This window comes from Myripristis murdjan, chromosome 14 (assembly GCF_902150065.1).
Source record: "Myripristis murdjan chromosome 14, fMyrMur1.1, whole genome shotgun sequence".
In the NCBI taxonomy this organism is placed as follows: Eukaryota; Metazoa; Chordata; class Actinopteri; order Holocentriformes; family Holocentridae; genus Myripristis; species Myripristis murdjan.
In genome coordinates this window covers 17,207,139-17,233,009 of record NC_043993.1, presented here as the reverse complement: position 1 = coordinate 17,233,009, position 25,871 = coordinate 17,207,139, and the positions used below count along the sequence as shown (strand labels likewise).

Sequence of the window (25,871 nt, the reverse complement as noted above, 5' to 3'; positions counted from 1 at the left end):
GTGTGAATTTTAAATATTAAGAGAGAAATAAAAACGAATCTAAATGAGGTTTAGGCTGTGTGAAAGTGTGAAAGACATGAATTATAGCTAATATTGTGTGACCAGCCAAGAATCTAAATCTATGTTATGTTCATCATCATCAACCACCATCAGCTACTTGTGATTTCTCATCAGGTGTCTCACTGTATCTTACCCCTCATAACACAATGCACGTTGTTGATGATGATGATGGGTGTGAGGAGGTTGGAGTTAATGGGTCAACAAATGATCTAATTAGTTTTAGGGGTGTCAAAGCAGGCCTAAGTACTGAGGTCGGACATAAAAACATAAAGCGTACAGGGGAGCAGGAAAAAACAGGCGAAAAGAGAGGCATCAGTGGAACATGTGCAAACAGGTTCAAACAAACTGGCAGCAGCCTAGGAGAGGCCTAATTACAGAGTATGACAGGCATGCAAGGTGCAGTATGACCTGCAAGTGTGCTTTGAATTTGTCAAAAGCTTGGTTTGCCTGTGTTTTAACAGACCAAGCGCTGTTTACAATTCAGGTGCCCTGCTGTTCCTGGCCCCTCTCCTTACACTGTCTTTGTGTTTCAGGCTTCTCTAAGATACATTGTTTTTTGTCCTCCACCTCAGCTTGTTTTTTCACGGTATTAAATATTTTGAACACATCAAGTCATCTATTTAAATAAAGTGTGCAACCATATCTGATCATATCTCAAATGCTCAGAAAATGTTAATTAAGCCTGACTTGTCTGAAGGACTTTTAGAATGTGATTGGTTTAGAATTGTGCATGCAGAGAGGTCAGATGTAAATAAACCGGTCACTAAAAAGAGGAAAGAGTGGCTGAAGAAAAGATTTAAAATGAAAGGCACTAGAGGAAGATGCACCCAAGTGTAGCAAACATAGACCAATGATTTGTTTGGAATCCAGACAAGGTTGTCAACGCAGATGAATGCACAAGAGCATGATGATTATGAAACAGATATGCCTAAGAGCAGCAGAGTACCAGCAGAGTACATATCATCAGGTCACAAGATGATGTGACCTGATGATATGTATATGTGTGTGCGTGTGTGTGTGTATGTGTGTGTGTGTGTGTGTGTGTGTGTGTGTGTGTGTGTGTGTGTGTATGTGTGTGTGTGTGTGTGTGTGTGTGTGTGTGAGAGAGAGAGAGAGAGAGAGAGAGAGAGAGAGAGAGAGTTATTAGAAAAGATAGAAAAAAAAAACCTGGGATGGAACAAATAAGGAAAGGATATTCCCAACTTACAAGTAAAAGAAAACAAATATAGTGAACTAGAAGACAACTCAAATCAGTAAATAAACTAGAATGCTATAATTTACTTGATCGAGAATTTCAATTAGACCATTATTTAACCCAAATAAAACACTGAATAAAAAGACGAACCCTAACTAAATGTAGACTATAATCTCGAGATTGAAATTGGCCAAAACTCCCCCAAAATTTCTTGCATCATGTTTTTAGCTGAGCTCATGTCTTATTCATTAGCCAGCTGCTTTATACCCAAACCTGCACTTCAGTTTGCACTTAACCAATCAGCTGACAGTTCAGCTGCAGAGTCAGGTAAGATATTTTCCCTACTGGAAAAGTGCCAAATTGAATTGAATTTGAACTGAATTTTCTTCCATGGGGAATACCAGGAAGACGGTCATCCTTTTTTCTAACTTGTACTGTTATAGAGTTTAGAAAATACAAGTCTACGCAGCAGCATCAGTTTAATAGCTGATAGCTTATTGTGCACTGGGTGTCAGCTGTATATTGTGTTTGTGTCATGATTGAGATAGTAGGGCCACTTTATCAATAGCAGGCATGTGTTTTTGATAACAAAGTAGCAAATTAACTGGCAAAAATAACCAGCTTTCCTCCACCCTGTCACTTCTCTCCTTCATATTGCATCTTTGTGGGTGGGTGGGTGGGGGTGTCACATTATGGTCTAAAAGATATTTCATAGGGTTTGGATCAGTTTCACTTTAGGGGTCAGGCATCTGTTTTTTCCCATTTAGATTGTGAAGCTGGCTTGTAATTGTGACATTTATGCAGAATGATAGTGTTTAGGGGTTGAGTACTACTAGCACTACTACTAGTAGTAGTCAGACTGCAGCACACTGCTTATAATTAGTTCTTGAATGGGTGTTTGGTTTCTGTGTATATGTTTCCCATACAGTAACCTAGCACCATGGTAACAAACTGATTAAAACACTTTTATATGAGGCTGATTTATTGGCTTGGGTTTATTTCCAGCTTGATTTATATCTGAGTGTAAAAAAAAATCATCAAAGGGACAAATAGACATACAAACACATTATTCTGTTTATACTTTTACATGAAATGTAAAATATCTGTATTGTTTACTCCTGAGTTATGACGTTACGACACAGAATCACAGCCACCAGTGCAGATGACTTACATTGTCACAAACATGCCACAGCTTTTCAGAATCTGAAAAATTAAATGAAACATAGGAAAACAAATATTATGGTAGCAGGTAATGAGAGGCATTAGGTAAGGAACTTGTGAATAAATGGATGATGAGTACAGCCGCTTTTGAGATAACAGTACATTGCATTATTAGTTTTATTATTACTATTTTTTAAGATTCAAAATAAGCAGAAAAACAGTCTTCACACAAGTCACTGAATTGGATCAAACATAATGAAACCACATCAAGTTTGACAAGAGGAATACTTTAATCAGAGTGCATTATGAGGCAGAGGTGCATTATAATCATATTAACAGTAAAAAGTAGGTCTAAAATAAAAAAAAAAAAAAAAAAAAAAAAAAATCTACAAAACATTCATCCACTTGCTACAATATGCCTCAGGGACAAATCTAGCTAAATGATATAAGATCATCCAAAATGCTTGAGTCTGTAACAGCAGGTTTCACAGAGTATTCACTTTGATAAAGGAAAAAAATCACTTTTACATACAATCATAGCCGTTATCTGGTCACTTCGATACATGGGGATTTCAGTTATAGGATGAATACTGCTTCAGTGTGCTTGAGCACATACTGGGATAAATTATTTAGGTACATGTGGGATTTGAAGCCAGTTCTCAAAACAAACATAAGCATCTTCATACCATGATATGTAAAAATGGGTAAGTAGGAGATGGATTTTGTTTAATTTCCCCAAATGTCTCATTAACATCCACAGTACAGTTATCCAAACAAACACACATCACAGATCATACTAGTGAATATATATGCCTCATAGCAGTATCAAAACACGGAAATATATTCATTATATATTCTGACAAAACTGTGCCATGTTCATAATCATTGATAATGCTCTCAGTGTGCTATAATTTATTTCACATTGACTAATAATCCATATACAAGTGGGAGGAGTTTGATTGCAAGAGGAAATAAAAAATGACATATTCTTACAAAATGATAATGTGGAAGGTAAAGCACAATATTGGTTATTGCCAAAGTTATGATTAATCTTAAGACCTTTGGCTATGCAATAGGCTGACTGGCCTTTGGGAATGTCATGTGTGTGAAATGTCATGGGAAATGCTGACTAAACTTCAATCAGCATTTTTTCCTTGGAGGATTTACAGAATTTGGAATTAAACCCCCCAAAGCCTTCACTGAAACATCCATTAACAGATTCAGTATTGGACTGCAATTTAAGTAACTCTGCCCTCCCCCACAGCTGCCACTTGTTACTAGAAAGAAAATCCACCACAGTCAAAGGCATCAAAGTCCGCCGAGTCCGCCACTTCAAAGTCAAAGCTGTGGAAGTGAGGCGAGTCAAGCGCGTGGCTGCCTGCGTGATGCACTCCTGCTGGTGCCATGTCAGAGAAATCTGTGTTTGGTGGCAGGTCGGCAGCCTTGGCCTCCAGATTAGAGGGAGCACATGCTCCCAGGTAACCCATAGCAGAGGAAGCCGCAGCCCCTCCCATCAGCAGATAAACTGCCCTCACTGCCTGGGCGTTATTGGCAGTGCCATGGCGCAGACACCCCGCTGAATGTATACTTCCTTTGCTCTGCTTTGCATTTGGAGATTTCCTGTCTGTTGGAGTGGGTGGTGTGAAATAAAATGTGAATGGTATGTGTTATTATGACACTTCAATTGAGGAATAAATGAAGAGAGTGATGCTTGGAGCAAAAAAGTTCTCCTTTCGCTAAGCTGCACATTTATTTTGGTTTGCACATTAACTTTTTGCTTAATACAGTCATACACAGACACCTCTTCAAAGAAAGAAACACACACCCTCAACCCACCTTTCTCCCTGCGTGAGCCATCAAGCCCTGGAGACGACGACTCTGCATCACTGACAGGTGGAGTTGGTAGGCCCTTGTCTGCGATTTGTTCTGGTGCCAGATCTTTGAGAGCGATGCGTGGGGTTGGGATCTGATGACGCTTACAAGAATGCAGAGGGGATGAGACACTCTAAGAAAAAAAAAAGTTAAGGAATATAGGAAATGTCTGTGCTCAAGAAAGAACATTTATTGTGGCTGCACAAGTATTTTGTGGTAAAGTAATCATCATGAGTAAAAGCATTTCAAATCCATCAGTTATCTTTTCCCACATTCCTGGTCTCATGCAAATAAATGTAAATATGCAAAGAGTTATTTGAGTTTAAAAACCAATGTGTATTTGTAAATACTGTATCCATTTTCCAAGAGACAACTTAACACTGAAAACTCTAACACTGAAAAATCATTCCAATCAATTCATCTTCAAAAACAAGAAGTAGATAATACAAGAGTAAGATCGGGCAGCCTAAGAAGTTATTTTGTGTTCTTACGGAGACCGTTAAAGTGTGGCACAATAACTCCAACTTCACTCTGTAAGTATAATTTCCATAGGAAATATGGTGTATGACTCACCTCTTTTGTTTTTTTCAGGATATTCAGCCATTGACTGTGAAGACAGAAATTATTATGTTACTACTTCCATCAGAATCATACAAGTGCATCTATATAACGATGGTAAGTTGGGGGAATTGAACATTCAATATTTTTGCTTTGGAGGCATGAAGACTTGTTAACGCTCACTCCCTACACACCTCCCCCTACAATATACTGAATTAGCCTGTGAGAGGAGAGCGATGGGTTGTGTGTGTGTGTGTATGTGTGTGTGTGTGTGTGAGAGAGACAGAGAGAGAGAGAGAGAGAGAGAGAGAGAGAGAGAGAGAGAGAGAGAGAGAGAGAGAGAGAGAGAGAGAGAGACAGAGACAGAGTGAGACAGAGATTTAGATAGATGGTTAGATATAATGTTATTGTATTCAAGAGTCAAAAACTGAGGACAGATAGGGCTTGTCTTTTGAGATAAATGGCAGAGGGATGGACAAATGAGTTTATGAATGATTTCAGTGGAATGAAGTCAGAAAATTGATTATTTGCGAGAAATTCTTGGACAGCATGACAAATCATAATTCCAGCAATTCAAAGTCCACCAGACCTGCAGTCTGCAGGAGTGTCAGCCAGCAGCAGCAGGTATTTATCCTGAATCAGGATCAGGGCGAAACAGCAATCCCTGCGTCCACCAGACGGTAACTTGGGCAGATCTAGGATCTCTTTGCCTTCTACAATTGTTTCACAGGTGCTGTGCAACATCACCATTTGGTCAGGAGGAGACAGTGCGTCATGGCACACCAGGAGACTGCCCTCAGCTGTTAGCTGGAGAAACCTCTTCTTCCACTGTTTGAAAATAAATCCTCCTGGATAAGAGAGGTGGACAGGAAGTGTGCTGGGAGATTAGTGGAAATGGCACAAAATTGGACAACAAAACAGAGCTTGCTGGAAACATTGCCATGATGTTGAGACAAATACAACATTTCAAATAATAAATGCTAAACACCCTGAGCATGTTGACGGGATTAAATCACAATGATCATGATAGTGATGGGAGCAGTGTGCCACTGGATTATAGCATGAACACTCTGTCATTCTATCATCCCCTCTGATTAGAGGGAGTCAGATGGTTGGAGGATCAAGAGGCTGTGCATGCAGTGCTAGACCAATCAGATGTTTACCAGTGTGCACATGAACATAATCACAATCCACACATCTGGATCCACTCTTCCTATATATGCACATCTAACAAACATGCATGTGGTTGATATGAGAACGTTGCAGAATTGTAATACAGTGACATAATAGACTATAGAGCTGGTCTGCTCTGCCCAGCACAGTCTGTATTTCATTTACTGCTTCACCATTCCAGTTAAGTGGTGAAAAAGGTTGGAACATTACTGACAGCTGGCATTTAGTCTGGTCTACTAATCTATCTATTTATTTATTTATTTATTTTTACTCATTATCACTACAACTTGTGGCAGGAATTTGGACCACTCCTTTTTTTTTAAAATCAGGATTTGACACACTTTCAGTAATAACCCGTGGGCTCAGCATTTGTGCACACTTCATTCCAAAATGTCCTATATCCATTTTGGTGAAAAAAACAAAAACAAAAAAAAAAAACAAAAAAAAAAAAAACCACAAACACACACACACACACAAACAAAAACAAAGTAACTCAGCAAATATTTTAAAAGCACTGATGATTTTTTCAAAAATACAATTATTTTAAAAGCAAAAGCCTCAGGATTACTCATAACTCAATTTACAACCATAAATGGTGCTTATCTTTTCTGGGAAAGAAACTAACTCTCCCACAACTATCAGCATCGCTACATGGCTATGCGCTGTTGCTTTTAAGGCTACATGAATTTGGACAAACACTGGCAACTCTATGCACAAAATGCACTTGCCATCTTATTGAAGGTATCCCCCATCATCAAAAATCCAATTAAAAATACTGCCACTTAAACTGAAACTAAATAAACTAAAACCTAATATGAAACATTTGTAACAGGAAAAAAATAAATTAGAAGGCTGTCCAAAATATGTTTCAACATTGGAAATGAAACAATGATACATACTATTAGAGAATACAAACCTATTGTGTAACTAGTAAAAAGAGACAGAATCATTTATGGTCACAAAATGTCACATCAGATATGAAAAAATATTTAATTAAGCAGAAGAATAACTCACCATACATGCGGAGTGTCCCATGGTGTATCCCTGAGATGTTCATGTTCGTAGCCTGTGTCCAAGAAACACAGCTCACGCAGCTGGAGTGAGATGAAGACAGGAGTGCTGCAAAGCGCACGAGGCTGAATGTGTGTTTTAATGCTTCGGCTTAATCCCCATTTAGCTGGGATGTTCCACACAGCAACAGTTTAGCGGCTTGGTATGAAACCAGGTTGAAATGAGATGTAGTTGTACACAAACCACTGTAATGTGCGTGGGGTGTTGGTGGCTAAGAAGTTTGTTTATCACCATTAAGGACTAGAAAATCTCTATGAGCTCTTAAAACATTTTAGACAACAGTAGGTCAGTTTGTATCCTGATCTATGTAATTTAGGGTCTTGTGACATTACATGGCTACTGTATGCTGTCCATTCCATGACTATCTTGTGCTGTATGAACTGTCACAGGCTAATGTCTGGTCACAGTTAATCATTGTATCCTTTTAACAAAAGCCAACATGTATTGGATTGGCTCAACCTATATGAAATTGAACCTATATGAAACTGAAAATACAGTATCTTTGAAAAGATTTATTAAACTTGCAAATGTGGTACACTCCCTAACCTTGATAACCCACCACTAACTTTTCAAAACAGCATGTAAAATTGAGAGAGTAACATCCACACAATTCAAATCATGGTTAATATTTATTGGCAAACATTTTGTAAGCTGTGTTGATTTAAATGTGAGCATGTTCCTTCTCTATTTCAGTGCTTTTTTTTTTTTTTTTAACTCTAACACCTTATCAAAGCTTTAGGTGGGTGTGCAGTAGGTCTCCCTTCATAAGTGTCATCCTGCTTTGGCGTCCCCCACGGTTCGATTTTAGGTCCCATCCTTTTCTCCCTCTACATGCTCCCTGTGTGACTCCGTATGCAAGCACAACATTCAGTTCCATTTCTATGCCAATTACATGCAACTTTACCAATCAAACGTAATGACAAAACCAGCTTAAAACTTTTATAATTGCTCAGCAGACATCAGAAGTTAGATGTCTGCCGACTTCCAGCTCAATGATACCAAATCTGATGTCACCCTCTTTGCCCCCAAGCCCCTCTATCCTTTTAGGGCTCAGACTGATACTGAAGTCCTTGGCCCACTGGCTTCAAAGCTAAAACCCTCTGGCAGAAATTTGTAATATTTGACCCTAAACCAGACCGTTTGAAGTACGGCAACCCCTGATTTACCACATACTGGAATCAACTTACATTATTATAGTGTGATAGACAAACATAAGAGATGTAATGCAAATGAATACCAGATCAAATCAATCAGTCAAATCAACATTAAAGTTTATTTTCATACAGAACATACCGCATATTAGTTACGGTGCTCAAAGGCTTAAATCTGTATAGAAGAACATTGAATAAAATCAAAATAATTAAATAATTTAAAAGCAAACACATAAGCTTGACTATTCAAAGAAAACTAAACAGAAGAGAAAACGTTTTTTTGGAGAAACATCACAGTGAGGTGCCTGTTCATTCTATGGCAGAAATATGGCAGATCCAAAGCAATTTCATAACCATAGCATTCAAAGGGAATTTAATAAATACAATGAATGCATCTGCATGAAATTATTGATTATGTAAAAAAGAGAAAGGCCAAGTGTCACAATTATACATGACTAACATGTGAGTACATTGGGTTATGTATGTTAAAGCTGATGTAACTGGTGTTGTTGCACAGTTACTTGTGCTATGATATTCTCACAAAAACAGTGGTTTTGTCCTTTTACCTCAACAGACAGAAAATTAAAGCTATAAAGGAGAGAAAAACATGTTGCTTGCTGGTTCCTGTGTTCTGAGTTGAGTGAGAAAGGCTCAACTTCTTCATAATATGATATAAAAATATGTCAGAGCTCTTGACTCTGCTAATGGTAAAATAAATGTTTGATTGTAATCACATTTATTGTATCATGTAAATTACCAGTTTCTGGGAAATTTAGTATAAAACACATTAATGTTAAACAAACATGCAGGGGGAAATTCAGCATAGAAGGAGAGCTCACTTCTTTCTCCTATTAAACTCCACTGTAGCTGCAGCTGCTCTCTGTGCAAAATGGAATTACACCCTACAACAATAAAACAGCATGCAAATAATCAGTACCCAATTTAAAATGGCTGATTTTTCATGTGTTTTAGGCTGGATTTTTCCTTGAATTATAGGCCTACTTGAGAAATTAATTTTGCATTTTTCAATTTCAAAAATCAATAGAGATTTCTTTTTTCTAGCAATGAAGTAGCAGGCCACTACTTGGCTTTTTCCATCCCCATCTGTAAGCCACGGCTCAGCTAGGAAAGTTGATCCTCATATTGCTTCCTGAAACAGTCTCCAGCAGGGAAGAAGTCCCAGCATCGCTCCTGGTACATCTTCCACACATACGACTCCTAAGAGGAACATAGGATTGATACGAATTCAACACAAACTGGGTTGTCACCATTTAGGAATACTATTAATAAATGCAACTAACAACTAAATAACTGACCTGTCCAGTGTGCTCCGTTTCATCTTTGTTTATGAGGTACATTAGGAAGAACCTGAAAATGACACTCAGGTTAATATTTGCTCATTTGTACTCACACATTCAGCATTTGGGTACAGGGTATGCACACATACACGTACACAGACAAGAGAACAGAGAAAGCAAACTGACATGTAATTGGCCAGGTTGTGTTCATCGAAGGTGTGCGTCTCGAAGCCATGTGGTGTCGTATCAAAGTAGTCACTTCCAATGCCACATATGAAGCATTTTGTCTGCACAAAGCCAATGAATATACGGAGGATTAGGTCATGTTGTACGTACTGGTAGACAACTTGCAGTCCAAAGTGCAGGGATAAAAAAAACAAACAACTATTACCCTACCTCCATATCTTCCTTGACTTGTTCTTGTTGGTCTCTAAGTTCTCCAAAAGCATCAATGATCAGACCTGTACACAACAACATGTAAATTGTCAAACTGCTAAGCATATTTGCAGGCTAGTGGTCAAACATTTTGAGATTGTCCACTCAAACTGATGTAGTTATTTGGTGAAGTTAGTCAGCAATATTTGCCAAAACAGATTAGCATTCACTTTGTTGATTATTTTATTCAGTAAAGCTAATAGAACTAGATGTTTCAATCTTTGGTAAGTGGGTAACTCTTGAAGGTAGCAGTCGGTGTGGAGTGGTGAAAGGGAGGGTAGTAATATCATTGGGGTCATCAGGTGGGCATCGACATTTCGTTGATTGAAGCCCACGATGTCTCCAGAGGGCTCAACGGTGTACCCAGCGTCCCAGGTACACCTCCCTCCATGCCATACCCTCCATGTCCCCCGATGGACTCTGCATGGCACGGGCATCCCTCTCCCTGAGCCAGGTGTACGCCTGGCCGCATACCATTTGTCTTTATCTTGGTGCCCAGTTGTTGTTGTTTCGTTTGATCCAGAGCCAGTTGCTGCTTCTTTCGACAGCACTTGACACGGTCTTGACAGATTGTTGAAGGGAGTGACCCCTCACCCCCATTTTCCTCAACAGATGTAGATGTTGCAACGAATCACCTGTATCCCACTTCTACTGGGAAGATGATGGTCTTCCAGCCGTTCTGGGATGCTTCAGCTGCCAGGTCAGAATATTTGTTTTTCTTCCTCTCGTAAGCCTCTTCAACCCCATCTTCCCATGGTACTGTCGGCTCCACAACATAAGCCAGCTTTGCTGTTGGAGACCACAGGACCAAGTCTGGCCAGAGTGTTGTAGCCACTATTTTTTGCAGCATAGTCTGTTGTAGCCACTATTTCTTGAGGTTGGCCTGCTGGTACAAACTGTAGGAAGTGGACCTTTCCTGCTAATATTTGTGGGAGGTTATTTGTGGTGGTTTGCCTTAGGAAATCATGGAACAACCCAAATAATTCTCATAGTTGCTATTGAAATGATCAAGATGCCTATTGGTCTGGAATCTAAGTCCATATCTCCATATCTCCTTCTCTTGCAAGCAATAAGCCATAATTATTAATTATCAGTTCTCAATGCCAATGATTTGGACTGTACCTTCAGTATATATGCCCAGTTGCCTTACCCTGAATAATGGCCAGCAGAATGACAATGACAAAGAAGAAGAAAGTGATGTCAAAGACGACTCGGTAAAGCTCATATTCATCACCGGCAGGATCTTCAATCTCATCGCCTATGCCACCGCCAGCCCGCACTCCCACGTACATATGGAACAGGTAACACTGAGTAAAGTGGGAAGAGAAGTAGAAGAAACTTGGTAAAATATGTTGAGAATTGATGTCAAATTGCACATTTTTGGATATGAACAGTGACTCACAGTCATCATGTCATCACATTTCATATCTGGCTCGTCTTCATCCTCACTCTTGTTATAAAACTTGCGGAAGAAGTTGAAGGCAACCACAGTGTAGAGGTACACCACCACAGCCAGAAGGCCCACTGTCATCATTAGCTGGTGGAAACGAGGAACAGAAAGAGTTCATTCAAACAGTAGCAACAAAGTCCAGTAGTGAAATATTTCGATTGTTGGGTTATTTCTGCACATGCCTGCTTTCCATTGTGGGTGACCGAGGACAGGATTGTGCGCAGAGTCTTGACACCCATAGCAATATCCAGGAGGTGACAGGCGAAAAAGAAGTTGTTGTAGTGACCGAGCAAAGACATCACCAAGTACCAACAGAGATAAAGGAAAGTCTACAAAGAGATTAAGGAGAAAACAGACATGAAAACAAGAAATCCATTATTACAAAATACAACATGTAAAAGAAGAGGGACAAAGTATCAAGTCATGAGGGTCAAATCTTTTTTGTTTTTTTTGGAAACTGGACAAGTTTTGCAATGGCTGCTATTCTGAAAAGGTAAAGGGTATCAATCATACTGTACATGTAAACCTTGATGCTTTAACCCAATCATGAGTGATTCATGTGTTTGTCACCTGGGATATATAATACCCGACACCCATTTTACACATTTCTATAAAATTTAAATAGTATTTATTACCTGAGTTACCTCAGTGTTCATATTCATATTGTGTTTACTTACACCGTCCGTGAAAACAACACCAAATTTCCAGATCTGGTATTTGATGTCAATGGAAGTAACCCTGAAAAGATTCAACAGTTTATATTTATTTTCCTATGCATTCTTTTAAGATTTTTTTACAGAAGAGTATAACATGTCTCTGCTGGGTAAATAAGTGCTGTACCATGTGAACATGGAGTTGTCTGGCTCCTCCTGTTTCTTCTCATGTTGTTGACTAACATCTAGGGAGGCTAAATCCACTCCCAGCAGCTCAGCAATTCTCTCTCTGCCATATATGTCTCCATACTTATCCAGAACCTGCACATGGACATTACACATTAACTGCTGTCTGGAATCCATTTCACACTCACTAAAAACATGACAAAAGCAAACAAAGCTTACCTTTCGCTTGACAAATTTGTCCCAGTAGTTATTTGGGAAAGAGCTATGAAACAAAAATGAAAATGTGGCTCAATTTTTTAAGATGAAAATCTGTATTGGAGGATCTAAATGACTCGTTTGTGTGCTAAATGAATGTTGTCTGTCTGGTGAGAGAAACATTATGATTTCTTTCAACACTTACGGTGTATTCAAGACCAGTCGATCCCACTGGCCCTTGATGTCATCATCCTCAGGCTGCTCAGTGATGTAGAGGCCATCAAACTCCAGCTTCCTGGCAAGCTCCTTCTCCCTCTTAAAGATCACCAGTGGTATCTGCGAAAACAACATGTACAGTGTGTCTCTCTTGCATGTCTCTCTTGTATCCACCCGGGAACATAATGTACAGGTCTGTTCTGCTGATGTATTCTGATTCAGTTGTGGCTAACACAATAATAATGTCTATTATAACGTCTTTGTATACTATACAAAGAAATACTGTCTTGAAAGTCCTTCCATATTAATGTTCTCTGCTTCATCTGCTACAGTATTGCCTCACACACATTTAGGTTTCTGCATTACAGCAACATTGTGCATTGTCTTGTGTAGGAAGTGGGCTTGTAACAGATTCAGGTTAGATTAGATCAAACAGGGTAGCAGCAGATAAGGTAGCAGAGAAAACCCAGATAAGTTTTATAAAAGGAACAAAAGTGGGGTGAGACGGTGCTGTCGGATTAATATAGGACATAATTCTCCTTTTTTGACCTTTGTTTTTACCTTGAGCATGGTTCAGCTGCTCAACAAGGGGATGTTGTTTTCCTTACATTAACAAGGCCAGAGGACATGAAATATTAGGGCCATGTGACAGCAATAATTTATTGGGCCCCAGTGCTGCTGTGTGGGAGCTCTTAAAATCAATGATCCACTGATGGAGTTCTCGTGATGGAGAAAAAAGATTTCTAAGACTCCTCTGTTTTGTGTGTTATCTCCCTCTTAATACTTAACGCATGTGTCTAATAACTCTATTATGAATGTGCTATATAGATGCTCCAGTTATGGCTGTGTGAACTGCTGAAGTGATTTTTTTATACTAACCTGCATTTCTAAGGACTTTGTTTTTCATGCTAGGCCTTTTCACAATATTAAGAGGGGAATCTGTTGTGATGTGTGTCTGTCATACCTTAAGGCAGTTGTATCCAATGATACATATGAAGGAGATGACTGTGTGCAGGACTGAAAGGAAGGCCATTGTGGGCTGCATGTAGCCAGTGCTCTCCTCTAAGAAGTAATAAACTGGTACGTCGTCCTCGTCCTCATCTCCTTCACCCATCCCAGATCCCTCAGCCTCTTCTCCTGAGCCTTCATATAGCCCAGAGCCTTCATATGTCGTCCCTCCCTCGAACAACCCAGATCCTTCCATCTCCTCTCCCTCAGGGGGGGTGTCAGACACCTGCGCAAAGCAGATTGATTAAGAGGCATTGGCATGGTGCAATAAAACTGTAATTAACTGAGTCTCATATATCCCAACAGATTAATCTATTAACCAAGCACAAAGACACACTCAGAGCTGAGCTTAACTGTTGCTATTTCCTTTTGACCCAATCATCTACATGTAAGTGGCAAATTAGACTATACTGAGTATTTCAGTGCATGTGAATGTATGATTACCATTTTGTCCTTGTCTGCCATTTCAGAACATTTCACTATTTTAAACATCTAGTTCTCTGAACATTCCCATAGATGTGGATAAACAGTGGACTACTGTCTGGCAAAACCTGATGATCAGCCAAGATAATAGACCGTACAAAAAAATTCCAATAAATTTTCAATATTCAAATATAAAATTATGTCTTGACCCTGTAGAACAGCAGAATGAAGTTCAGGGCAAATGCGATGAACAGAGCCAGAAAACGCAGATTGTAGAAGTTTCTTGAGAGGTAGTTCTACAAAAGAAAGAAAGATATTTTTTCAGACGATTAATAAGTTGGTTAAGCAAATTGTCAACAAGTACCAGTTAAGCATTATTTATAAAACAAAAAGCAAAAGCAAAAGCAAAGCAAATGTGTCACCATAAATTTATTCCTTTGGACATCCAGCTCAGTCCAGATTTGGAAACCCTCCTTTTTGGGTTTTTTGTCTTTCTTGGCTGCAGATTTCTTTGGTGCCACTGGTGGTTCTTCCTTTTTGGTCTGAGACTCTTTCTCTGCTTTCTCTCCATTTTCAACACTGAAAAACAAAGAGCACAGCTAGGCTATTTGTGTATGAGTTTTACTTGCATATTCTGTTAACACCAATTTGTGCTGAGAGAGAGGGTGTTGAGGAAAACTGATGTGGACATGAGAAAAAAAAAACAAAGACTCCGACTTACTCAGCCTTCTCAGGCTCTGGAGGAGGTTCCTCAATGGCCAGAGGTTCAGGCGGTTTCTGTCCAGCATCAGCTTCCTCTGGTTGCTGAAAACAACATGGTTCTAAGTACTAGTGAGCAGCGACGGACAGATTTTCAATATTTGTTTTCTCATCAATACAGGAGACAGGTTTCGCTGAATAGTTAGGTAATTCAAACGTGTGAGCCATGTACTAAAAACTCACCTGCTTTCTCTTTGTTATCGGCGTCCCTTCAGGAGTTGGAGGCTCAACAGGTGCCTCAACACCCATGTCTCCAAGTCCACCTGGAGCATCCATACCTGGTATTCTCCCACCCTCCTTTTCTTGGGTATCCTCCTCCTCCTCCTCTCCACTCCCAGTCTCCCCAGTGTCAGTCACCCCTCCAGTGTCTTGTTCTTCCCCTGCCCTTGGTTCTCCTGGCACATCCCCATGAACATCATCCTGTGTGGGATCTGGCATGCTGGCAAGAATCTCAGTCACAGTGATGTTTTTGGCCCCCTCCACAAGGCCACCTCCAAACAGGGTTTGCCAGATAAGCATAAAGACGCCTTTGCACACACTGTAAATGAAGTGGAGTATGCTCATCAGGATTGTCCAAAAGAAAGTGGACAAAGCCACCACAATCTCCTTTATGGTCATCTTTCTCACCCTGCGGTATTGTCTGCGCAGGTTCCGGAAGGTGAAAACACTAAGTAAGCCAAACATGCTGTTTATGAAGTCTGCAAAGGCAGAGCTTGATTCTGGTGGCCCTTCCTCTCCATTACTGTCCTCATCTCCTCCTCCATTTGCGCCCCCTCCTGGTCCTCCCTCCCCTCCACCTTCTACTACCTCATCATCCTCTTCCTCCTTTTCTTCTTCCTCCTGCTCTGAAATCTGTGAAGCTATATTCATCTCAAAGATGGTGTCCTCACAGAAATTGACAAACATCTCCATCTTCTCAGATTCACCTCCCTCATTGACCACATCAAAGATAAACTGTCGTTTGGATTCTCTGACCTGTGGCATCTCCCACTGTCTACGGTTCACCTCACTGATCTCAAAGTAGATGCGTTCAATCTTTCTACTGGCACCCATTATTTCAATGCGGCCCAGGAAGGGGCGGAAGTAGTTCAGCACACTCTCTGCCTGTTCCAGGAAGTTCTGCAGCCTGCTGTCATGGGGAACATGTTCAGAGAGGTTGGTGAGCAGCACTGCAATGTTGAAGCCAATGTCCTTGGCAGGTTCCTGGAAGCGACTGGCAAACTCCTCGTAGTTGATCATGTCGTTCTCATCAGCCTCTGAACAGGACAAAAGGAACTGGATTTCAGAGGGGGAGTACTGCTTCTGACTGTCCATAGCCTTCTGGAAGTCCTTCTTGGAGATCAGTCCTCTTGGGTCAGTGACATAATCACGGAAAGCATCTGAAGCCACAATGTCCTTCAGTTTGAGGAACATGTCAAAAAACTTGAGGATCATCTCCACGTTGCTGGAGGACTCCACCAGCATGTCGACCATTTGACGGGCAATTGTACCATTCACCACATTTCCTGAACCACATGGAGTAAAATTATCGTTTGAAATGGATAAGACAGGGACACATGAGCATTTGCAGAAACAGAAATTGCTCCTTTACCCTCCAGCAGTGAGAGCAGCATAACAACCATGTCTTTCTGAAGGTCAAGAAGCTCCTTTAGCAGACCAATTTGGCTGGAATCCTATGATGATAGAAAGGCACATAGGACCATACAGTAATAACAGTACTTTTGAAATACTAGTGGTTCACATGGCACAGACTTGTTTATAATTAAGGATGCAATGGGGTAACAAATGGAGTGGTAAACAAAAATGAAAACTGTCAACATTCCATTGTTATCACACATAATTATGGTAACCAAAATAGTTTTAATATAAGGCTTTAATTAATGATGCTGCCAAAAAAAAAAAAAAAAAAAAAAAAAAAAAAAATGAATCAAACTCTTGTTCTCAAAGAACTTGTTATGACTTACCACATTACCAACGTGACACTTGGCAGGAAACATAGGTTTAGCAACAACTGAATGCCAACTTAACTATTATCTTTGGCTTTATATGAACTCTGGTTTCTAACACACAAAACATAAATAACAGCTACATGAAAGTTTCGATGGAACCTTTCTGAATACCAATTCCATCATTTTGACAGCTTTCATTACATATTAATATTTCAAGCATTTTTGAGACAGCACTGATGTGTTATCTTGTTATAAAAAAATGCATTGTACCAACAATCCATACTTCTGAGCCAGGTTCAGACCACACCGACATTTTACCAGCTAATTTCACCAATTGGCACAACCGGAGAGGGAAGAAATAATTACTCAAGCTGGCATAATCTTGGGGTGGCCTGAAAGCTTGAAAACTCCTTTATTGCACCACAGTAAAAGTAATGCATTAACACAAGGACACATGAGCTGCCAAAGTTGCCAAAGATGGCAGAGCATAAGTAAATTACAGGCTACTACTGACAATTTTTAAACCAAAATACTGTTTGAGTACAGCATGCCCCGGTTGTCAAAACTTGCCTGTAAACACAGTGGGGTGCAACCAGTAGTTTAGAATATAATGGCAGGTTTTGATGGAGTTAATATACACAATGAAGACAATTATAATTTGAAGACCTCTCTGATGGTGTCACTATGTTGCTACAGATTCTCAAGAAGATTGACAACCAGATGAATGGACTGACCTTATTCATTCATCCAGCCTGGTTCGTGTTTGTGTATCTAATAGGTACATATATTCACCCTGAACATGCCAAGGATGACAATGAATCATCATAACTGAGGTTGGAGTTGGGGTACTTTACATGCATTTAAAAACAACAAAAAAATCTATTAGATCAATCTGACTGTGAAACACCACAAAATAAAAGGTTAATTATTAATTAATGAAAATGGAGCAATCAGCATTATTCTAACTCCAGTTAAACATTTACACACAGAGTGAATGTCAGATTAAAGGGTATGTTCCAACACAAAATAGTGTCAAATCATAGTGTATACTCCAACAGTGTAGGTTAAAAGTCGGTTCCGTTTTCAGAAAGTCTTATAATCACCTGCTTCTAATAATTGTATGCCTAAAGATATTTCAGAAGAAAATACAATTAAGATTACAATATGTTTGATCTTACAAAGCTCATATTGTCAAATGCCAGTACAATGCTTGGTATGTGGTAATTGCTTAACAAGGCAAAGTATGTGTTGCAGTAAGCAGAATCTAACTGGGTAAGAATTCATGCAGGACTTGTTAATCTTACGGCCTAATGTTTTATCCAGTTGTTTTCAGTCAATGTGCAACAGGTCACTGCACGCTCAGGTGTGTGGGGTTTTGCTTGAGTGCTGCACAAAAGATCCAGAGTCCAGAGTTTTCACATTGATTAAATAATTGTCCTAGTTTGCAAGCTTATGATCAGACTGAGTTTTGTTTTGTTTTGTTTTGTTTTCTGAACTTCAATTTTGACATGAGACTTTTTGTTTGACATTTGTTTTGACATTGATACATTGTTCTTTCAGAACCAGAAGTGAATGTTCATGTGCACTGAATCAATCTACTTGTATCCTTTTTAAAAGCTGAGAAAAAATTAAATTCAAAATTTGGTGCAGGTAAAACTCTCAATATAGGAAAAGGTTAGAAACAACTTATCTTATATATTTAAGTATTTAAGTATTAAGTATTAAGTATCTTATATATTTAAGTATTTTTTATGAATCAATTTATGAAAATGGGCCCAACAAAGCTGTTTCACTTTATTTGGGTGGAAAATAAGTTAAATATAAAAAAAATCAATACTTTAGACTGTGTGCAAACAAAACAAAGCATGGATACACACTTGTGTGTTTGGGGACAATAAGTTGCAAATCTCATCATCTGAGGGATTTAGGAAAAGGTAATTTCATGCAGGGTTTTTTTTTTTTTTTTTTTTCAAAGGAAATCTTTATGGATTTAGTTCAGATATCAGTGACCTAAAAATCTTTTGACCCAACTGTCAAAGTGCTCATTTGATAACATGTGTTCAAGAAGCTTTCTGTAGATTGGTTCAAAATAAACTTTTCAAATCAAATAAAATCAAATAAAATCAAATCAATTGTCATCTGAAATGGTTGTTCAATACAAATGACTCCACAAATAACAAACAAACAGGTGATGAAATATCTGGGTTGCAAAACTCACTTTTTAGCCCACAGTTTGTTTTGTCTGGAAAGAGATTAGTGTCAGCAGAGATGATGTTTGTATTAGAAGGCAAAAACAATCTCTTCTGGCACTAATCTTCTTCCCATAATTTTGGAAAAAAAACTCCCCACCCAATTGAATTTAAAGACTCTCCGTGCATTTTCAGCTGCTTAACAACAGATGTGCCGCAAGGGATTTGATCTATGAGGCCTAATTCTCAAACCAAAAAAGAAACATGGCATTTATAGCGCCATTACGATTATTATTTTTATGGTATTTTGGTTTGAAATATATTACCTTTCCAGTAGATGTTTTTGTTGGATCTGTGCTCTAGTCAATCAGAGATATTGATCTGTTTTACTTGAAACTTTCAAGCACTTTGGCTTCAGTGCTTTGTGTATATTCCTTCATTTATTTATATGTTTGTTTATTTGTATTTGTATTTTTTGGTTTATTAAGGCACAATTGTTTCAGTACTGATTCATGATTTTTTATGTACCTATTATTTGTGTCATTATGAAGGTCTATGGTTATGAATAAATGTTAATTAATTCAGTATTTGCCTTTCACGCAAAGTTAAGCCACATTTTTCTGATGTTCATGAAACATAATTTTTCTTCTTATTGTAACTTTTGTTGGTACTAATCATCCCAACAGACACATTATTATGTCCACAGGGTACCTTAATTAAGCAATTTCAACATCAAGTATTCTCATTTCATCTTTAAAGGCAGGTGACTATAAAACAAAGTGATAAAGGAAACCAACACTGAAACAAGTCCAAACTGGTAAAGACAATATCACATGAATAGATAAATAAAGTGGATACATACTTTACCCTGCATTGACCATGTGAAAGACAGTTTAAATGATCAATATATTACACAGTTTGTGAACACGTAACAACACTATTACATTTCAAAATAACCTTTTTTATATCAAAATTTAGCTTTTTTTTAATTTTGGTGTTAAGACTTCCTTTGCTTTTATTATTTTATTTACAGTCTGCTATACACCAGTAATACCAAAACCAAAATGTACTTTGGCTTTAATCATTTAAAATACTCCCTGTTTAGTGGTGTACCACAGTATTTGTAGTAATAAGCTTGCAAAGCAGCTGATAACTGTGTAAATATCAGGTGGAGAGAATGTGCATAAGAATGTAACATGTTTGTGACTGATTCACATGTGCAACACTATAGTGAGCAGGTAAATTGTAAATAAATCAGCATATGGCTCATGTATTTAATTAAAAATTACTGTCATTTCATCCTCCATCTATACAAATGGCTCTATAGTCAAAGTATTTTCAAACTTGAGATATGTCACTTTGTACCTGTATCACTCAAACAAATTATGATGATCGCTTGATTTTTTTTTTTTTTTTTGCCATCACACATACTCTACGTTTATTGAAAATTGAGAGCCCCACGATGGTAGCACAAATCACCTAAAGCAAAAATTATATCTTCTAACATACGCACAAAATATCATATAGAGTGGAGAAGTCATATGATTTCATGTGAAGCATTCTGAATATTCATTTGAGGCATGAGATTTGCACTGCAGACGCGGGGGCATAATTACACTACAATCAATCACACACATCGTCAAATGGTCATTTAAGTACATTTTAAATTTTAGCATGTAATTACATTTTCCAAAAACTGAAAAAAGCCACAGGTATAAAACTGAATGAATAAGTTATTTGATCATTTGGACTGCATGGTAAATTAAAAAAACAACTGAATGTGTTGAACCATTTTGAAGGCAGTCCATACTGAAAGCGGCATGGTATGAGAAATGGTGAGAATACTTCTAAAAACCATGTGACTTTGCTCTATAAATTAACAGTGGAGTATTTTGTGCACAAATTGTGTACTGGCCACCTGTCAAGTGTCAACTGTCTGTCAAGTGTTTGTGAGCAGGTTTATTATTCAGGCTACACCACTAATATAGTAAATATTTCAATTTTACATGCACATGTAACCAGCTGTTGTACATACCATACTATCTTTTATACTTCATGCTATCTATACTACATATAATATATATGTAAAACCAAAATGTACACAGGTAAACCTAAATAAACACTAACATAATGATGTTACTGGTGGCTCTGCAGTGGTGGGGGTGCTTTATTGGCATGATTTTAGTTCCCTTATCTCATAGAAGGCGAGTACACAACTAAAATAATGCCTCATGTGTCATCTTGGCCACCCATCTTCATTATAATTACAAAAAAATGAATATTCTCTCAGAACCGGCCATAAATGAACAACTGGAATCACACATAGCTATTACGAAGGTCATGTCTTATGGGTAATATTTTTTTCTTGGTCCTCAAGCCACTGCCATCCTCAGTCTGGGTAAGTTGGAAAAGGTAATTTTTGAGAAGTTTGAGTAATATTGAAGAAGTTGATTTATGCACTCTGCACTAATGCAGAGTCACCAGAACCTGTTGCTGTTTGAATTTTCTTTATTTTGACATGTTATCAATTAACTGAGTGAAGCGCACATACCTGAGCCAACTTCATCATCATGTGGGCAAAGACATGGAGGAAGCCCACCACAGCATCCCACAGCCTGCTGTGGGCCAGGGACTGCTGGTTGCCTGTGCACGGCCCCTGTGGAATATGGATTTAGAGTTACTGTACATGCAAAAGGAACAAGGACACAGATGTTTGAAGTGTCCGGCCGTTACCTGAATATACTCAGTCAGACTGTTGAAAATCTGTTTAGCAACTGTCATCGCTTTGGAGAAATTCTTCTTCCCTGGTTCATCAATGATCTCCTTGCCAGAGTAATACCAGTAGAAATCACTAATAGACTCCTAGATAGAGAAGGTAAGAAGGAGGACAATGCATTGAGATAAAACAACACTGCAATTTTTTTTTTTTTTTTTTTTTTTTTTTGCAAGACAAGCGGTGTTGTAGCAATTCTTATTCAGGCAACCAAGAAATCTATTTTTTTGAACACTTGTGGTAGAAAAATGGCTTTACACACTAAGTATGTGGGGCATTATGATTATCTTGACTCAGAGTGTTAAATGGTCTGAGTTTGTTTACACAACTGATTAACTAATTTAAAGACACTAACAACTAATTTAAAAAAAAAAAAAAACTATAAGGAAATACAAAATGTCAGAAAATACATTAGTGTTACTATACCTGCAATCGGAGGAGGTAATCTACTGTGCAGATGATGATGTTGATGGTAGTTGTACTGCCTGTCTGTGTGCGCAAGTAGTTTTGAAAATCTGCAGCAAAACAGAGATCTGCTTGAGCATTTTGGCTTTGTGTTAATAATGTGCCAATGTTAGTTTGCTTGTTTTGATGTTGCTCTCTTTCAGGACAGGTGTCATTCTTACCATTATTGTGACCCTCACAAAGCAGCTGCAAGAAACGGAAGAGGTCACACGTGAACTCATCATCTGCCATGACTTTCTCACCTAAAAAAAAAAAAAAAAAAAAAAAAACAGCATCAAAGTACACTTCACAATAAGGATAAAATTAGTTTTCATAGACTTTAATACTACCTCATCTGCCTGCGTGTAAACAGATAAGGATCCTTATCAAAAACATTTAATTTCTCAGCTTACCCTCACTCCGTCGTGGATTTTAGTATCTGACACTATAGTTACCATGTTAGACTAAACATGTTTTTTATTAACATGGAAAGTATGATGAAATTCAATGTGGTGAAATAGTAAAAAAATAAAGGTGTCCCAAACTCATAATGAAATTATTAAAACAAATACTTATGACTGAAATGGACTGACATACAGTGAAGTGTAAAACTAGATACATCATCAGCATGGCATGCAGACAACTAATAACAAAGACATGCTGTCATTGAAAATTAACACAGTAACACAAACTGAACAACATGCATACATTGAACAGACAGTAACAATGTACTGTTGCAGTGAACAGATAAAAGACAACATGACATCATCATCATCATGTGGACAACATGGGCAGACACAGGATCATGCAGCACAGACCATGTTTGCTTCTCGAATGCAGCAGCATTAAGTGGCAGAGAGGTTGGGGCAATGGAATATAAAGAGGTGGCACATTCTTTAGTCCTGCGTATAAAATTATGAGTTGACAACGGAGCTGAGTATGTCAGTGGAGTTGAGTGGCATCACTTTCCCCTCTCTGCTCAAAGATTTTCTTCTCCTGGCTTGCTCCCCAATCAACGCAGTTCCAGGTTGCTAGCACTTGCACTCCATTTACACCACTTTGGAGTTTATATGATTTTTAAAAAAAAAAAAAAAATCATGACCATTGGGACACTTAAGGGGATGGTAAGCTAAAACGGGCAATTTTTTCAATAAAATGTTTTTAATTGTCACCACTGGGTGTAGAAAACATCATGAAACTGCGAGAATCTGCAGTCTTTTCCCTGCAGAGAGAGGTCTATCAGTTGATATCTCCTGAGTCAAAATGAGCGGTTACGATTCAATAGCAACACAATAAAACACAACCTCAGTTTTTATTCCTCTTGCCACTGTTTGACTGGCTCTTCAATTGCACCTGTTATCTTCCGCTAGACTCAACAAACGGTGGTAACAGTAACTGCTGCCGCAAGATGTGCACTTTCTCACATCAGCTCTGCTACTACAAGCCTTCAAAGTGTGCATCTTTAGTAAGTGAGCTCTACAGGAATGTTAGTCAGGAAACATTTGCTGACATATTGTAGCAGTGCCAACAAGACCCATAGCTCTTTCAGTTACAATAAGCAGGATAATTTAACTCTGTTGGTCACTGTCTATCAGCAAATAACTTCAACCAATCAGATCAAGGAAACCTAATGACGTAGTAGGACACTGTCGAAAAGGAAACAACAACAAGCTGCAGGCATGGATTATAGGTTTCTGCATTATAGGTTCCTGTAATATATCCACTACTGACATAAGTGATGCTATAGCAGCATCTACACTAACCCCGCAAACCATTGTTGTTGTTTTCTCGCTGTCGTCACACATAAACCACGCCTAGAGCTGCCATTAGGATGCTGATTGGTCCAAACCCCTGTGGTTTGGCTACAAGTGCATCACTTGAACCCTGGGAAGATGGATTCATGACCATGAATCGCAAATCCAGCTGCCTTACAAGGTAAGTGAAGAATAATACTAAATAAGAAAATCTCTGTTTTTAAGTGGGTGTACCATCTCTTTAAGTCACAAAATTGCAATCTGGCTTACCAAGCTCATCATTATGCAATGACAGGTGCAAAAAAAAAACAAAAAAAAACCTTGGGTAGTTGGGTAGTTTATAAGGTAGTTTGTATTTGTTAAACCGATCAAAGTCATTGAGGTCAGGCCTAAACTGTGTTTTGCATCACAAAACTGTTGTGGGGGAAAGATCTCTGACGACGATTCTGCAGTTAATGGGAAACAATGGCTACAAACAATTGCATTATGGGCCATGAAATATGGAGTGGAAGGGAGCAGTTTTGGAGCTACAGACAACACCAAGAACATCAAACCAAAAGTCCAAGCCAAATCAGCCTGCTCCACTCCTGCTGCTCCTCTCTCTGGGCTAAATGTCACTCCCCACCGTTTCTTGCTCCAGGCCGAATGAGTCTACTCCACACACCACTCCACACCACTCACATACTCTCAGTCTGCAATGGAGCTGAGATGAGGACTTCCACCAGATCTGCGCTTTGACAGCACAAGATTGATTGCGATTACCACAATGTCTGTAACCATGATTAGAATTAAGAATGGCTTCACTATAATCAATGTGACTGAAACATAAAAATATTCTCAAATGACGAACTTAATCACTTTTGGTTACAGAGATGTGCATCAAGTTTTCACCAATAGTGGCGTTTGGTTAGCAGAGAAGACCAGATTCCAAGCACTGCATTTTGGAGCAAGCGAGAAGAGCGAAGAGGGGTGTGAGGGTGAGAGTGAAAGTGGGAGATGGACAGTGGCAACCAATCCTCTCCTGGTGGAATGTCAGCATTACAGAGATGAAAGCGATTAAGCAAGAGGGACAGTGGAGAGAAAGAGGAAGAAGAGAGCAGGGAGACAGATGGGAGACAGAAACATAATTTACCCCGATCTAGGTTCATGTCTGAGGACCATGAAAGGAGGGACAAGGGAGAGGAGGCGGTGATCGTGGGGAAGGGAGAGAGGATCAGTGTGTTCACAACAGTAGAGGACTAAGAGATGAGGAGGCGGAGATTAACAACATTCCATGGCCAATTTGTTCAGATACAATGTAAAATGAACTTCCAGAATTAGATGACAAGAACACAATAGGTGGAACAGTGGGTGAAGTCCCATTAGCAGGTCAAACTAGTAAACATACAGAAAAAAATACATAAACAAACAGAAAAAAAAAAAAACAACTGATACAAAAATTAACAACTCTAACCCCTCAAAAGTTATATCTCAGTGTTAATAATCTTTTAGTTTAGGAGACTCATTCCATAATATTAAATAACTTAAACAGTAAATGCCACAAGGAACATTTAGAGGACAGTGAACTGAATTAATAGGAGAGGCTTCTGCTCAGGATGCCTATTAATTCGATCATTTTGATTAATTAATTAGCTTTTATATGGCAATGATGATGTGGTAAAAACTCTCTCCAGGTCAAATGAACATCGTCGGACAAACCTTTACTTGATATGTCACTCTTATTTGGGCAACTCTGTCTGGCTGGAGTATGAGGTTCTGGGTACAGCTGGGCTTGCCTGCTCCATTATCTATCCCTTCATTTATCCCTTGTTAGATTAAGGTCATGTACTGTAGGCTTTGCACATGTTATATAATAGGAGTGTTCTTGTCATTTGTGCTCTTGAGTTGAAAGTTGATGT

At 38.7% G+C, this 25,871-nt stretch overlaps 2 protein-coding genes across 2 annotated transcripts in view; both read right to left on the bottom strand.

Annotated features, from left to right (window-relative positions):
- Positions 1-2,684: 2,684 nt before the first annotated feature.
- On the bottom strand, positions 2,685-7,166 carry LOC115371802 (uncharacterized). Its single transcript, XM_030069350.1, has 5 exons — positions 7,034-7,166; positions 5,436-5,694; positions 4,862-4,895; positions 4,253-4,421; positions 2,685-4,040 (listed from the first exon to the last, which is right to left on the bottom strand). The coding sequence occupies exons 1-5, from the start codon at positions 7,074-7,076 to the stop codon at positions 3,694-3,696; spliced, it is 852 nt and encodes a 283-aa protein (XP_029925210.1). The 5' UTR covers positions 7,077-7,166; the 3' UTR covers positions 2,685-3,693.
- A 1,377-nt stretch (positions 7,167-8,543) lies between these two features.
- LOC115371805 (ryanodine receptor 1-like) overlaps positions 8,544-25,871 on the bottom strand; it is a 59,931-nt gene continuing 42,603 nt past the window's right edge. The window contains exons 85-105 of the mRNA XM_030069353.1: positions 22,402-22,482; positions 22,202-22,290; positions 21,736-21,864; positions 21,554-21,658; positions 16,456-16,537; positions 15,048-16,369; positions 14,827-14,909; positions 14,528-14,684; positions 14,315-14,401; positions 13,639-13,908; positions 12,664-12,794; positions 12,483-12,525; positions 12,265-12,398; positions 12,102-12,162; positions 11,607-11,753; positions 11,377-11,511; positions 11,125-11,281; positions 9,936-10,000; positions 9,726-9,826; positions 9,558-9,609; positions 8,544-9,459 (exon numbers count right to left, since the gene is read on the bottom strand). Of these exons, the coding sequence (XP_029925213.1) occupies positions 9,364-9,459; positions 9,558-9,609; positions 9,726-9,826; positions 9,936-10,000; positions 11,125-11,281; positions 11,377-11,511; positions 11,607-11,753; positions 12,102-12,162; positions 12,265-12,398; positions 12,483-12,525; positions 12,664-12,794; positions 13,639-13,908; positions 14,315-14,401; positions 14,528-14,684; positions 14,827-14,909; positions 15,048-16,369; positions 16,456-16,537; positions 21,554-21,658; positions 21,736-21,864; positions 22,202-22,290; positions 22,402-22,482 (3,527 nt within the window). The 3' untranslated portion in view covers positions 8,544-9,363. The remainder of the gene's footprint in view (positions 9,460-9,557; positions 9,610-9,725; positions 9,827-9,935; positions 10,001-11,124; positions 11,282-11,376; positions 11,512-11,606; positions 11,754-12,101; positions 12,163-12,264; positions 12,399-12,482; positions 12,526-12,663; positions 12,795-13,638; positions 13,909-14,314; positions 14,402-14,527; positions 14,685-14,826; positions 14,910-15,047; positions 16,370-16,455; positions 16,538-21,553; positions 21,659-21,735; positions 21,865-22,201; positions 22,291-22,401; positions 22,483-25,871) is intronic.

Excerpts from the sequence above, each read along its gene's own strand:
- LOC115371802 (XM_030069350.1), bottom strand. The coding sequence starts at position 7,076 with ATGAACATCTCAGGGATACACCATGGGACACTCCGCATGTATG. Across the intron at positions 4,896-5,435 it reads GACACTCCTGCAGACTGCAG|TCAATGGCTGAATATCCTGA; the intron begins GTCTGGTGGACT and ends CTGTCTTCACAG. Across the intron at positions 4,041-4,252 it reads TGGCTCACGCAGGGAGAAAG|ACAGGAAATCTCCAAATGCA; the intron begins GTGGGTTGAGGG and ends CCACTCCAACAG.